General features: G+C 46.0%; 1 protein-coding gene across 3 annotated transcripts in view; it reads right to left on the reverse strand.

Moving 5' to 3' along the window:
* LOC146045264 (thyrotropin-releasing hormone receptor-like) overlaps positions 1-16,239 on the reverse strand; it is a 42,840-nt gene that overhangs the window by 15,697 nt on the left and 10,904 nt on the right. For all 3 annotated transcript variants that reach the window (XM_083164000.1, XM_083164001.1, XM_083164002.1), the window contains exons 2-3: positions 9,337-9,880; positions 8,226-8,649 (exon numbers count right to left, since the gene is read on the reverse strand). In XM_083164000.1, coding sequence (XP_083020126.1) covers positions 8,226-8,649; positions 9,337-9,713 — 801 coding nt within the window. In that variant the 5' untranslated portion in view covers positions 9,714-9,880. The remainder of the gene's footprint in view (positions 1-8,225; positions 8,650-9,336; positions 9,881-16,239) is intronic.

Genomic DNA, 16,239 nt, shown 5'->3' on the forward strand with positions numbered 1-16,239 from the left:
TCCAGTCTGGTATATTCCAGTTCCGTTTCGTCTCCGCATTCTCCAGCAATCCTGTTCCAATCAGTCTGGTTATTCTTCACATTGATTATTCCTAAGCTTCCATCCAAACCAGTTCTTCTTCTTCACCTCATATCAGTCCACAGTCTTTTGAATCGCTTGTGTTAGACGACTCAGTCAGGGGGCCACGACCTGCATGCCGGGTGCACCAAGGTCTGTACTTCCTTGTGGGGGTTCCTGGTGGACACGGCGTGTTAGACCCCTGTACTGGTACTTGCCAACCATCTAGCACAACCATTCATTCAGTGCTTGATTTATGCAAAGACCTTATATAAGACCAGCCACAGTTCAAGCTCCGAATCCTTAAAGTCTGCTTTAAGCAAGACAGCTAATCCAGATCCACGTGAAGCCCAAATCATGACAATGTGACCTTAAGGGATGAAACCATTGATGGTTCTTTTACAGTGGGGGTGTTCATTGATGGCTAACACACTGAAAGCCATCCTTAGCACAAGGTATACCATAGGTGATGATCAACCTCTTATCAGAAGAGGCACCACCCCTCGCATTGCACCCAATCCCTGGTGCTTACCTAAGCAGATGGGAGGTGGCCGTGGCATTCTATGCTCCTGGGACTATTTCATCCCAGCGTAAACCTGGCACCGGGGTGCAACAGCCAATCAGCAGTAAGAATTCCCTTCATGTCAGTCACAAGTGCTCCATGTGGGACCCTATATGAGCATAATAACTCATGTCTTGTGCATAAATCTCCATTTTTTGGAGGCTGCAAAATTGGGATTCGTCTATGTGGGATCATGCCCAGCATTTGGGGAGCTTCCAGGCCCCCCCCCCCCTCCCTCCTGTGAAGTGATAACATGTGCACAGTATGCTCACCGCATCTATTGGAGGAAATTTACTAAGAATACTCAGTTGTATTTGTATTCTTAATACGAATGTATACGACTGCCAACCGCTGTATTCTTGGCAAAATACGATTTGTAAATATAGACAGTCAATAGGTCTGCCCCCAAAAGGACGACATTCATTAGGTAGACAGAGACCAATCAGCAACTCCAATGTCCGTTAGTGCGGATTCTGATTGGCTCACCATTAACTCCCCCTCTGCAATGTCACACACACCCAGGTTTCTGGCTCAGAGTGGGGGAGGGTGCGGCTGAGTAAAGTTTAGTGATTGGGTGGAAATGCTGCTTTAATATCTTCAAAGGCGTGAGACTAGTGCCGTTTGCAAAAGCTTTAAATAAGACACCTAAATAGAGCTTATGCCTTGTAAAAAGAAATAATTCATAGCCCTTTCCACGCTGAAGTGAATAATGCACTTTAATGTTGCTGGTTGTCTTCTTCATTACTGATCTCTGCTGTTTTATAGTGATGGTATTTAATCTGCAAGCTTCTGTACCACATCAGGCTGCACACAGAACTGTTGCACTCTCTCCTGGGTTCCCAGGAATGCAGGAGCACCTTACATACAGAACTGCTGCACTGTCTCCCAGGTTCCCAGGAATGCAGTCAACACCTTACATACAGAACCACTACCCTCCCTACAGGGTTCCCAGAAATGCAGTGAGCACCTTACATACAGAAACACTGCCCTCTCTACAGGGTCCCCAGTAATGCAAATACCACGTTATATACAGAACCACTGCCCTCCTGACTGGGTTCCCAGGAATGCAGTGAGCACCTTACATGCAGAACCATTGCCCTCTCTCCTGGGATCCCAGGAATGTAGTGAGCGCCTTACATGCAGAACCACTGCCCTCTCTCCCAGGTTCCCAGGAATGCAGTGAGCACGTTAAATACAGAACAACTGCCCTCCCTACAGGGTTCCTAGGAATGCAGTGAACACCTTATATACAGAACCACTGCCCTCTCTCCTGGGTTCCCGGGAATGCAGTGGTCACCTTAATGCAGAACCATTGCCCTCTCTCCCGCGATCCCAGGAATGCAGTGAGCACCTTACATGCAGAACCACTGCCCTATCTCCAGGGTTCCAAGAAATGCAGTGAGCCCCTTAAATACAGAACCACTGCCCTCCCTACAGGGTTCCCAGGAATGCAGTGAGCACCTTACATACAGAACCACTGCCCTCCCTACAGAGTACCCAGGAATGCAGAGAGTACCTTACATACAGAACCAATGCCCTCTCTCCGAGTTCCCAGAAATGCAGTGAGAACCTTAAATACAGAACCACTGCACTACCTACCGGGTTTCCAGAAATGCAGTGAGAACCTAACATACAGAACAACTGCCCTCCCTACAGGATTCCTAGGAATGCAGTGAGCACCTTATATACAGAACTACTGCCCTGTCTACAGGGATCCCAGGAATGCAGAGAGCACCTTACATGCAGAACCATTGCCCTCTCTCCCAGGATCCCAGGAATTCAGTGAGCGCCTTACATGCAGAACTACTGCCCTCTCTCCCGGGCTCCCAGGAATGCAGTGAGCACTTTAAATACAGAAAAACTGCCCTCCCTACAGGGTTCGCAGGAATGCAGTGAGCACCTTACATACAGAACCACAGCCCTCCCTACTGGGTTTCCAGGAAAGCAGAGTACCTTACATACAGAACCATTGCCCTTTCTCCGAGTTCCCAGTAATGCAGTGAGCGCCTTACATGTAGAGCCACTGTCCTCGTTCCCGGGTTCCCAGGAATGCAGTGAGCACGTTAAATACAGAATAACTGCCCTCCCTACAGGGTTCCTAGGAATGCAGAGAGCACCTTACATACAGAACCACTGCCCTCTCTCCCGGGTTCCAAGGAATGCAGTGAGCACCATTAATAAAGAACAACTGCCCTCCCTACAGGGTTCTCAGGAATGCAGTGAGCACCTTACATACAGAACCAATGCACTCTCTCCTGGCTTCCCAGGAATGCAGTGAGCACCTTACATACAGAACCACTGCACTACCTACCGGGTTTCCAGGAATGCAGCGAGTACCTTACATACAGAACCAATGCCCTCTCTCCGAGTTCCCAGAAATGCAGTGAGAACCTTAAATACAGAACCACTGCACACTCTCCCGTGTTCCCAGGAATGCAGTAAGCACCTTACATACAGAACCACTGCCCTCCCTACAGAGTTCCCAGGAATGCAGTGATCACCTAACATACAGAACCTATGCCCTCTCTCCCGGGTTCCCAGGAATGCAGTAAGCTCCTAACATACAGAACCACTTCCCTCCCCTACAGGGTTCCTAGGAATGCAGTAAGCACCTTACATGCAGAACCATTGCCCTCTCTCCCGGGTCCCCAGGAATTCAGTGAGCTCCTTACATGCAGAACCACTGCCCTCTCTCCCGGGCTCCCAGGAATGCAGTGAGCACTTTAAATATAGAAAAACTGCCCTCCCTACATGGTTCGCAGGAATGCAGTGAGCACCTTACATACAGAACCACAGCCCTCCCTACCGGGTTTCCAGGAAAGCAGGGAGTACCTTACATACAGAACCATTGCCCTCTCTCCGAGTTCCCAGAAATGCAGTGAGCACCTTAAATACAGAACCACTGCCCTCCCTACAGAGTTCCCAGGAATGCAGTGATCACCAGTGGTTCCCAAACTGTGTGCCGTGGCTCCCTGGGGTGCCTCGGGACACATGCAGGGGTGCCCTTGGTTGGTGGTCCAGGACCAACTCAAATTATTAATGGTTAGTTATTAATGAGCAAAACCAGTGCTGGTGCCTGCCAATCATAAAATGTGTACAAACAGAAGCAAATCCTGCCCTTTACCACATAACTGACCCTAAGAATTGCATATAAACCCAATCTAAATTTTATTTTTTTGGCCTAGGGGTGCCGTGAAAAAATTCTGATACTCTAGGGTGCCGTGATTCAAAAAAGATTGGGAACCCCTGACCTAACATATATAACTGCCCTCCCTACAGGGTTCCTAGGAATGCAGTGAGCACCTTATATACAGAACAACTGCCCTCTCTCCCGGGCTCCCAGGAATGCAGTGAGCACCTTAAATACAGAAAAACTGCCCTCCCTACAGGGTTCCCAGGAATGCAGTGAGCACCTTACATAAAGAACCACTTCACTCTATCCCGAGTTTCCAGAAATGCATTGAGCACCTTACAAACAGAACCACTGCCCTCCCTACAGGGTTCCCAAAAATGCAGTGAGCACCTTACATACAGAACCACTGACCTCAATACATTGTTCCCTGGAATGCAGTGAGCACCTTACATACAGAACCACTGCCCTCTCTCCCGGGTCCCCAGGAATGCAGCGAGCACCTTACATACAGAAACACTGCCCCATACCCTCCAACTGTACCGATTTAGCCGGTACAGTACCGTTTTTAATGGTCTGTACCGGCTAAATCTAACTGTACCGAATGTACCAATTTTAGATAGCCGGGTCCTCCTCTGGGAGTTATAGTTCCAAGTGGTAGTTTGTTTGAACGCTGGCTGCTCTTGCGGCAGCGTGAGCATGAGGGGGGATACTACATATCCCAAGGTGCCCTGTGGGGAGACTCAGCAGTCTCAGTGTGCCCGCCTCCCCCCCCCCGCCCGGCCGCTTACTGGAAAGGTAAAGTAACGTCTCCACCAACCAATAGTAGGCCGTGGGCACCTGTCCTGAAGGAGCCAGGGGGCGAGTGAGGGGGCGGGACCGGGACACTCTCCAATCCTGTGACATGGCGGCGGCTCCGTGTACCAGGTGAGACCGGGCCCGCCATGACATCATCCCGCCCTGCACCGCTGGGGAGCTGAGCATGTCAGGTGCGGGCTGTCCCTGGTACTGTACGAAGGGTGACCAACTCATCCCTTTAATCCGGGACACATATTAATTACACAGGTTCTGTGGCAGTTTAAAACCAGGTGAAATGGAGTCTTGAGGTGTGGCAGTTTAAAACCAGGTGAAAGCCAGCCACAGAACCTGTGTAATTAATATGTGTCCTGGATTAAAGGGATGAGTTGTTAACCCTAACTGTACGTGATGTGCTGTCCTATGTGTACAGTATCTACACTGTGCTGTGTGTGTGCTATAGGGGGTATATACACTGTGCTGTGTGCGCGCATGCTATAGGGGGTATATAAAAAATGCATAATAACACATTCTGAAAGGGGGTGTGACCACGCCCACTTTACACAATGATCACGCCCACTTTAACCCGTGGCAACGCCCCCTTCCCGAATGTGTGCCGATTTCTGCCCTTCAGATGTTGGAGGGTATGCTGCCCTCCCTGCAGGGTTCCCAGGAATGCATTGAACATCTTACATACAGAACCATTGACCTCCCTACAGAGTTCCCAGGAATGCTGTGAGCAGCTTACATACAGAACCACTGCCCTCTCTACTGGGTTCCAAGAAATACAGTGAGGACCTTACATACAGAAAGTATCACTGCATCCCTACAGGGTTTCTAGGAAAGCAGTGAGCACCTTACTGTACATACAGAACCACTGCCCCCCCTACCAGATTCCCAGGCATGAAGTAAGCACCTTACATACAGAACCACTGCCCTCTCTACCGGGTTCCCAGGAATGCAGTGAGTACCTTACATACAGAACCACTGCTCTCTCTACTGGGTTCCCAGAAATGCAGTGAGCACCTTATATGCAGAACCTCTGCCCTCCCTATAGCATTCCTAAGAATGCAGTGAGCACCTTACATACAGAAACACTGCCCTCCCTACAGGGTTCCTAGGAATGCATTGAGCATCTTAAATACAGAACCACTGCCCTCTCTACCGGGTTCCCAGGAATGCAGTGAGCACCTTACATACAGAAAGTATCACTGCCATCCCTACATGGTTCCCAGGAATGCAGTGAGCACCTTACTGTACATACAGAACCATTTCCCTCCCTACCGGGTTCCCAGGAATGCAGTGAGTACCTTACATACAGAACCACTGCGCTCTCTACAGGGTTCCCAGGAATGCAGTGAGCACCTTACATACAGAACGTCTGCCCTCCCTACCAGGTTCCCAGGAATGCAGTGAGCACCTTACTGTACATACAAAACCACTTCCCTCCCTACCGGGTTCCCAGGAATGCAGTGAGCACCTTAAATACAGAACAACTGCCCTCCCTACAGAGTTCCCAGAAATGCAGTAAGCACCTTACATACAGAACTACTGCCGTCTCTCTCCCGGGTTACCAGGAATGCAGTGAGCACCTTACATACAGAACCACTGCCCTCTCTCCCGGGTTCCCAGGAATGCAGTGAGCACCTTACAGACAGAACCACTGCACTCTCTATCGGGTTCCTAGGAATGCAGTGAGCACCTTACATACAGAACCACTGCCCTCTCTACAGGGTTCCTAGGAATGCAGTGAGCACCTTATATACAGAACCACTGACCTCAATACTGGGTTCCCAGGAATGCAGTGAATACCTTACATACAGAACCAGTGCCCTTCCTACAGCAGGGCCGGCGCCACCACTAGGCAGATATACGCATTTGCCTAGGGCGCCAGTCTCTGGAGAGCGGCACTTTGAAGTACCGTATGGAAGCGGCACCACCCGAGGAGGCAGGTTAGCGTTACCCTGTCCCCCGTTCCGCCACCAGCCCCGGCCAGACCGGGTCAGAGGTGAGAGAAGCTGCCCAGTGCCACAGGTAGAAGTAGGGAGACAAGCTGCCCAGTGCCGCAGGGAGAAGTAGGGAGAGAAGCTGGACAGCGCCGCACCCGCACAATCAACCTATTTGAGGTGAAGTACCGCCAGTGACCACTAGAGGCCACTCGACTAACCAAATTACTCCTTTGTGTGCTAAAATTTGTCATAACAGAGAGTGAAAGCAATTTTTGCAGGGAAACTGTTCTGTTTCAAACTTTCTGTGAAGACAGAGATTGGAGCAGATAGTGACTGAGGTGGGGGAGGGGGAGTTTGTGGTCTAAAAACTGCCACAGCTCAAATTAAAGTAAAAACTGTCACAGCTGAAAGAAAAAGTTAATTTTGATGGACTTTAAACTAGTAGTAAATAACTGTATTTATATAGCGCTCTTTCTCCAACAGGACACAAGTCTCTAGTTGATCTGTTGTACTTTATAACACAGCTTTAGATATATTACCCTTTTAAGTGCATTTAATATGTTCTTAGATGTCTCCAGCCTGAAACTGAAATAACATAAAATTTGCATGAGGAACGTTGCCGGTTTATTGTAATCACCGCTGAAGAATTACAGCCAGCCGGAGAAATTTAAATAATAAGAAAATAAGCGAAACCTAGTGATATTAAACAATGGTGGAATAATATCCAATATGAAGCATTATCCTTATTCAGAAAACGGCCTCTTATGATTTCGCCTTGCAATAGAAGCATTATATTCAGTAGACAGCCACTCCCTTCTGAAAATCAAAATTGTAATTTGCAAAGGGCAGCTCACCGACTTCAGAGTATTTGTCACAGTTCGCAGGAACAGTAGACAAAGGACTGATTTTAAAAGTAAAAAGTTCTGTTGAATATTTGTTCAAATGTTTTCCCTTTTGGGAGATGGAATGTATGAATTTAAAGGAGGAATTGTTGTCTTTGTGTAACCCCTTCTTGGTAAAATAGATATGAGAGATGAGAAGACCCCTTATGGAATGGGATCATTGGATAGTAGACAGTAACTAGGTCGACAAGCATAAGGTCGATATGACTGAAAGTCGACATGAAGTGGTGTAACTATAATTGATGCGCCCATGCACGCCCGCCCATGCCCCCCTCGTGCCTTACCCCTCCGCTCGGCAGGGACCCGCAGTTCTTCTCTGCGGTGCGGTCCCGGCTACCCTCTGCTTCTGCTATGAAAATGCTCCATTACAAAATGTCCACCCCCATACAGCAGAAAGTTTAACAGAACTGTCTGCTGTATGGGGGTGGACATTTTGGGGGAAAATTACTAAAGGAAATTACTAATGTAAAAAATATAGGTGTATTTGTATCCAGAAATACACTTATTTTTGACATTCACTATCCCGAAAATATGGCAATTCGTATTACACCTGCCCCACCTGCAGTGCACATGGTTTTGCCCATTTTGAGAACAATTTTGTACTGAGATCAGATCTGAATAAGGGCCATTGTGTGTGAAGTGTACAGTACAGAAGTTGCCCATAGCAGCTAATCAGCTTAGAGGTAGCATTTATTTAAGAACATTCTATAAAATGATAGGAATAAGCTGATTGGTTGACAAGTTCTCCCAGACATATAGATATATATTTAACAGTGTACTGACAATGGTAAGTGCAGAAGACAATGGTTCTATACTTGGTAAAGTCGTACCTGCTTCCTTGAGGACAACGCCCCTTTTGGCCGATTTCGATTGTTCATCTTGTTGCCGTCTGTTTTTGTCCCATTTTTTTCCTTGGTGCTTTTCTCCCTCAACCTTTCTGTAGTGCTTTCTGGGTGATCAGGGATGGGACTGAGAAACAAAATCCTGCCGATTAGCCCATATAAGATGGTGGCCACCAATAGAGGAATCACGTAGAATATTGCAAAGTCAGTCAAATAAATGGGCAGGTATAGGTTACGGGAGACCTTGTAGCCACATTCTACCTGTTGGCTTTTGTTCACTTGAATGTCCACCAAGAAGAACCAAAACATGCAGTAGATGGAGGTGAAGACCCACACGATGGCAATTATACGCTTAGCACGGGACACTGTACAAACTGTCTGGGCCTTCATAGGGTGGCAAATGGCGATGTATCTATAAAAGAAGTGGAAACACAACAAATTACTTTTCTCAGCAACAAGACGGGTTCAGTAAGATAGAAGAGGTGCTACTATGGTTTTGCCACCTCAGTGAGGGTGGTAACATGCTTTGGAGGTGTTTGGCTTCTGTGAAGGACAACTGCGGTCTTGCCCATATCAACAAGGGCGTAACTACCATAGGTGCAAGTAGTGCAGCTGCTATGGGGCCCAGAGCTTAAGGGGGCCCATCTTTACTGTCTAAGTAATATGTTTTACATACATTTATTACAAACTTTTGCTATGGGGCCTACGAATATCTAGTTACGCCACTGCATGTCAGGGTGATATATGGGCCTGCTGTCATATGTAAGGGCATCATGACCTAATCCTGAGAGGACACTGATCTGGGTAGCCAACATGGGAGATGCAATATCATACACGTAATATTTATCTCCCAGAATTTACTTAGCTCCTCCTGTACCTCAGGACTGAGATATTCATTACATTGTTTGGTTTGTTGCTCGCCAGAAAGCTCATACACAACATACTCTTCTAGCATATCCCACTAGCCTGCTAATATCCCGCAGGGTTATATAGGCATAAGATCTCTGGTACAACTTGGAATGACAATAATTCAAACCCATTAAACAAAACATTATTACTTAAAATAAGAAAGTTTGGCCGATGTAAACCATGAACCTACCTCTCAACCGTAAAGGCTGTTATGGAACAGGAGGAGGCGTTGATGCCCAAATACTGAAAGTAAGTTATCCCCAGACACCCGGCATGGCCATAGATCCATGTGCCAGCCAAGCTATCTGATACGTTGGGCAATCCAGCAGCCACCAGGACCATTAAGTCAGCCACAGCCAAGCTGACCAAATAACAGTTAGTTGGGGTTCTCATATCGCGGGTAATGAACACCACCAGAACCACCATGATGTTGCCTATTATGCCAATACCGCAGATCAGCAGAACCAGGAATACAGAGATGGCTTTGTATTCGATCATACTAGAAACCAAGTCATTGTTCGCCAATGAGATATTGGTCGGACTGTCAAACTTGCTGCCGTTTTCCATGCTGGTAGGGAATGGACACTTCAGTCCTGAGCCTTTATCTAGAATACCAATTCCATGATGGGCTGTTCAGTGCTGAGAAAGACGTGTCTCATAGTGATGGCCACTCAGATCAATCCCCGGAGCCACGAGCGTTGGGTAACTTGAACCACTATCCTCCAAGTCAACATCTGTAAGTGAGAAGCACAAAGGAGGATTTATACATTTGGTTCCAAATAGTACCTCTTAGTTTCTAAGTGTACCAGTACCAGGACTGGTACATAACTTATATTATCCAGTGACATCAGTGAGGCACCGGCTGACCAGGACTATTTTTCCCATTGGGCTGGGTGGGCTACTGCCCAGGGGCAGAATATAAAGGTATAGAAAAAGAGTGTCTGGGGCTGGTGCACCTGAAGAAAGAACTTTGACTAATAAAACTTAATATTTATTGGGATATTTTTAAAATAGTTGCGATATAAAAAACATACAGTACAAACATATAACAACAATAAAAAGGATAAATATCCTCACTTAGTTAACCCCACTCTGTTATGTTCCTCCAATGTTTTTAATAATGCAGTGCAAAGTCAGAGTGTGCTTAATTAGTATACAATTAAGGGACCATGCCCTGATACACACTTGCAATCAGACCTATTTTAGACCTATTTGGTCTTACAATCACAATTGTAGTAGCGATTGTAGGGTCTATATATAGAAGGGTCTAGCACCAGCCGGCTAACCTGTCAGAGCCGAGTGCGCTAAGACGGAATTGTAAGTCCCGCCAGGCGCTGCCACTCTTTGACAGGAGCCGCCGATGAACGCTGTTTTGCCGTCGGTAACCCGAGTATGGACAAGTGCCGTGCGCACAGTCTCACCGGTACGGGTAGGCAGAACAGCCCAGGGACGTGCTCAGGCGCCTGAGATCACGTCACTATCAGGGTCACTGTGCATGTCTGGACCCGATTCGCACTGTTAATACAGAATCAAATATACATTGTGAGTGGGGAAGGGAGAGTGGGGTATTTCACACACTAAGTGTGTAGGAGGTCTGTGTATGCTTCGCACATAAGCTTCCTTAGGACCACCTGCTGGGCGTCCGGAAGCTCATTAAATACCGTCTGTCTTATGTATATTCATGATATGTAAATTGAAAGAGGGGAGTGTCCGATTTTGTCACTGTTCTCCTGACCAATGACCGCTTAGGCTTGCCTGGCATCATCATCTGACGCAAGTCGTCTAAAGCAAGCAATGAGTTAGAACTGGAATGAAGTTTTCAAACCATCTCTCATCTCCTCTGTACAGGTACATGAATGCCATTTTCCAAAACCTGATGCTTTTCATTTAAAAGAACAGTCTGCAATGGGAATGTGTTTTGCTACTGGGAGCCTACAACATCCCCCACCTTCAATCAGATAAGCTGAGCAATGTGTGCAAACACTAACCCCTACCCCTGTACCAGCTGACCTAACTTTCCTTTAAAATGGGAAATTTGGAGAAGCCTGGCCAAGGCTTGCCTGGCATCATCATCTGAAGCAAGTCGTCTAAAGCAAGCAATGAGTTAGAACTGGAATGAAGTTTTCAAACCATCTCTCATCTCCTCTGTACAGGTACATGAATGCCATTTTCCAAAACCTGATGCTTTTCATTTAAAAGAACAGTCTGCAATGGGAATGTGTTTTGCTACTGGGAGCCTACAACATCCCCCACCTTCAATCAGATAAGCTGAGCAATGTGTGCAAACACTAACCCCTCCCCCTGTACCAGCTGACCTAACTTTCCTTTAAATGGGAAATTTGGAGAAGCCTGGCCAAGGCTTGCCTGGCATCATCATCTGAAGCAAGTCGTCTAAAGCAAGCAATGAGTTAGAACTGGAATGAAGTTTTCAAACCATCTCTCATCTCCTCTGTACAGGTACATGAATGCCATTTTCCAAAACCTGATGCTTTTCATTTAAAAGAACAGTCTGCAATGGGAATGTGTTTTGCTACTGGGAGCCTACAACATCCCCCACCTTCAATCAGATAAGCTGAGCAATGTGTGCAAACACCAACCCCTCCCCCTGTACCAGCTGACCTAACTTTCCTTTAAAATGGGAAATTTGGAGAAGCCTGGCCAAGGCTTGCCTGGCATCATCATCTGAAGCAAGTCGTCTAAAGCAAGCAATGAGTTAGAACTGGAATGAAGTTTTCAAACCATCTCTCATCTCCTCTGTACAGGTACATGAATGCCATTTTCCAAAACCTGATGCTTTTCATTTAAAAGAACAGTCTGCAATGGGAATGTGTTTTGCTACTGGGACCCTCCATATCCCCCACCTTCAATCAGATAAGCTGAGCAATGTGTGCAAACACCAACCCCTCCCCCTGTACCAGCTGACCTAACTTTCCTTTAAAATGGGAAATTTGGAGAAGCCTGGCCAAGGCTTGCCTGGCATCATCATCTGAAGCAAGTCGTCTAAAGCAAGCAATGAGTTAGAACTGGAGTTTGGACTGGATTTGGACATAAACCGAAACACTGCCACATTTTATTTTGCTTTTCCCAAATTACTATCTGTCTCCGCCTCTGAGCTGAGGAAAGCTATGTATTACTCTTTGTTTTATTGTTTCTTTCTATCTTCATCATATGCCTCTACCCCCACTGTATGCAAAACCTGTATGCTGTTCCTTCACTGATTGCACACCCTGCCAGCAACAAGCTGGCAGGGTGTGTCAGCTTTGGAATAAAAGTGGTTCATAAATACAAATATTATTATTACTGCTGCCTTTGAGCAGCATGATCAAGATGGCGGCGCTGATGGCTGCCTAGGAGCTGTGCAGCTCAGTCAAATATATTCCCTGTGTGATAACTGTACTGTCTGCTTGTATTGTTACCTGCCTGGCTGTTTCGGCGACCAGTGGCGCCGCTGATGGCTGCCTAGGCGCTGTGCAACTCGGTGGGCATGTGTTCCCCACATGTAATGTCTTAATGAAATGTATGTAATGCCTTCTCCCCCCCCCCCCCCTTCATCCCTGCTTAATACTGCACTGTAAATCCACAAAAAATTCCTAGTGTGCGCAAGCATACATGGCCAATAAAGTTGATTCTATTCTATTCTATTCTTATCATCGGGAATTTAAATACTATCCCCGGTCATTGTCTAAACGTGTTCATCTCTAACTCTACATCCCATTAGTACTCTATGTCCATTGGTGCTATGTCGGTACTCTGTGTCCACTTTTTCCTTGTTGCACCATTCTAATAATGGTGTGATGGGATTGTGTATTTGTTTCTACATGTGAACTACAGAATTTACATATTGATGTCTCTACTCTGTATCTACTCTACTGCCCAGGGGCCCCAGAACACTGGCATCACTGGCTCGGTGCGGCCCACACCCGGGTGTCACCCTTCAATGGGGTGACACCATGCCCGCACCCCTCACAGCTACTGCATTTCTATGGATCATAAGCCAATCAGAACTCGTGTACTAGCAGCAGTGGTGATTGGCTGCCAGGCTACGAGCTCCGTTTGGCTCACGAGCCAACGCCATATTTGAAATGGCTGCAGGAGGGGTGGGAAAAGCCTTTGCTCTGCATTCCTCTTCTCAATGGGGCGCAGTATTTTATTCACTTGTCCAACTTCACATTTTGTGGGATACCTGGGTGTCATCTGCTCATTTAGGTGGAATGTTATTTTTTCACCTTTTTGGTATGGATACTTTTTATAAATACAGTTTTTTATATTCGCATCTATTAACAGAAGACAAAGGCCGCTGGGTAAGCCCTGACATGGACGGAATGAGAGGTGTGACTCCCAAGCATGGTATTCCCGTGAAGCCACGCACCTGTACACAGGAGGTATGTATATCATTTATATCAGTGGTCCCCAACTCTAGTCCTTAAGTACCACCAACAGGTCATGGCTTATGAACAAGTGACTTAATCTATTTAGCTGGGTCAGTAATTACCCTACCTGTTCCTACAGACAAATCTGGAAAACATGACCTGTTGGGGTTACTTCAGGGTTGAGAACCGTTTTATACAGGATGACTGCCAGTTATAAAACCTGCCTCACAAGTGTAATTGCCTCTAGGAAAATGTCAGTGGAATTACTGTAGATGTAGAAATGACAGATCACAGGCTCTCCTCAGTTAAACCAGGTTGGCATAGAGGTCAAGTTCTGGGCAGAAGTAAACACCCCCCAGCATGCACCTATGATATGTTCCCTGCTTACCTTTGTGGCATCATTTGCCATTTCTGACTTACTTGAGTTGCATTTGATCCAAACAATCATCCACAATTGTTTCCTTATTAAATATTTGCCCTACAAATGTTCCTATCAGCTTTAATGGCGTCATTCTATTCCTATGGTTCTGCCTTACACCCACACAATGAACTGGAAAATTCCATCCACATTTCATACCCGGCTGAACACTGACCATATTATATAAATAAAAGCTATTTTTCATTATTTAAATGCTTCCTGCTACTTCAGTGAGTCACTTTTATCTAGTTTATATCTCTCTGTATATAATTATATAAACACATATATGTCAATAGTCTTTCTATCCATCTCCATAAAACCCAGTTATACCATAGGTATTTGCATTTTGCCATCTACGCAATATCATGTCCCCATAGAAAATACACATGGGACCTTATTCAGATTTGATCGCAGTACAAATTTGTTCTCAAAATGGGCAAAACCATGTGCACTGCAGGTGGGGCAGATGTAACACGTTAGATCTGTGTGGGTTATTTTGTTTCTGTGCAGGGTAAATACTGGCTGCATTATTTTTACACTGCAATTTAGATATCTGTTTCGACACACCCCGTCCAAATTTAACTCGCTCCCACCTGCAGTGCGCATAGTTTTTGAGAACAAATTTGTACTGCGATCAGATCTGAATAAGGGCCATGGGGGGAATGTAGGGGCCAGTTCCAAAATTACAGGAGACGGGAATTAAATGTGGATATGCTTATGTCGTTGGGGCTGCCCTATGGTTTATGTGGCTGTGGGCAAATTAAAAAGTGTCCCAAAAAATAATAATGTACCGTTCGTTCTTGTAGCTCGTTTAACATCATCACCATATCCAGTTTGATGTTAGCATATAGGGCCTTATTCTAGTTCACTCTTTCTGACAAAATCCTTCTTAGATAGACAAAACCATGAGCACTGCAGGTGTGGCAGATGTAACTTGTGCAGAGAGAATTAGATTTGGGTGGGGTTTTACTTCAAAGTGAGATCTATATTGCAGTGTAAAAATAAAGCAGCCAGTATTTACCCTGCACAGAAACAAATAACTCACCCAAATCTAACTCTCTCTGCACATGTTACATCTGCCCCCTGCAGTGCACATGGTTTTGTCCATCTAAGAAGGATTTTGACAGAAAGACTGAACTAGAATAAGGCCCATAGAGCCCTTAACAGTGCATATATAGGGTGAGATTTAATAAGATGAGAGATTCAGAAACTGAGAGATTTAGTAAGAAATCTCCAGTTTTTATAAAGCTGCAATCCTTTACATTGCAAAACAAGTTTGATTTTGCAGTGTAAATGATTGCCGCTTTAAAAGAAACCTGGAGACTTCTTCCCAAATCTCTCACTTTCTGAATCTCTCATCCTATTAATTCTCACCCATAGTGTTCTTTATATCTAATATGATCTCAACGTACATATAGGCCCTTATTCTGGTTCACTTGCAAACCATGTGCACTGCAGGTGGGGCAGATGTAACATGTGCAGAGAGAATTGGATTTGGGTGAGTTATTTTGTTTCTGTGCAGGTAAAATACTGACTGCTTTATTTTTACACTCCAATATAGATCTCACTTTGAAGTAAAACCCCACCCAAATTTAAATCTCTCTGCACAAGATACATCTGCCCCACCTGCAGTGCACATGGTTTTGTCATTTGAGAAGGAATTTGCCTTTGCGAGTGAACCAGAATAAGGGCCATAGAACATCACTCCCAATCCACCAAGCTCCCACAATGTGTCATAAATCCAGTGCTTTGTGGACACTACTCCATGTGCACCTCAGCAGGGGGCTTGAGAAATCAGGGGCCCACCACCGCTATAGCTCAGAATCCGAGGCAGGCTAGGAAAGCCAGGAGGAGCCTGTCACAGACTAATATAAGTCTTACTCGCTAAAAGAGTGCTGGGGTGGAGGTTTGCCAGTCCACAGGTTGGGGGCCAACACTACCTATCCCATGGGATCACCATTCACTATTTCCACCGCTGGCCGGCATAATGAGTCCTTGCATAGGAACACTGGAGATCCAATTGGCATTAATCTGCAGCTCTCTGAGAGGGGGACCTGGGGCATGTGTCCTCCTAGCCCTCTGCTGACCATCATTCAGACCACAACTACTTATTGCACTATCAGATGCTACTTTTACATTGTACTGGGATTTGCCAAATCCTCCTCATCCCCCAACACAGCGGTGCCATTACACACTCATCTTCAGAGCGTAGGCATGACTTTCCTTTATCCCGAAATGTAGACAACTATAAGGGCACAGGCTCTATAAGGAACCTTCATTGTACAGAGGAATGGACATAGGGCTG

Source organism: Crinia signifera, chromosome 11 (assembly GCF_055691185.1).
Source record: "Crinia signifera chromosome 11, ASM5569118v1, whole genome shotgun sequence".
Lineage (NCBI taxonomy): Eukaryota > Metazoa > Chordata > Amphibia > Anura > Myobatrachidae > Crinia > Crinia signifera.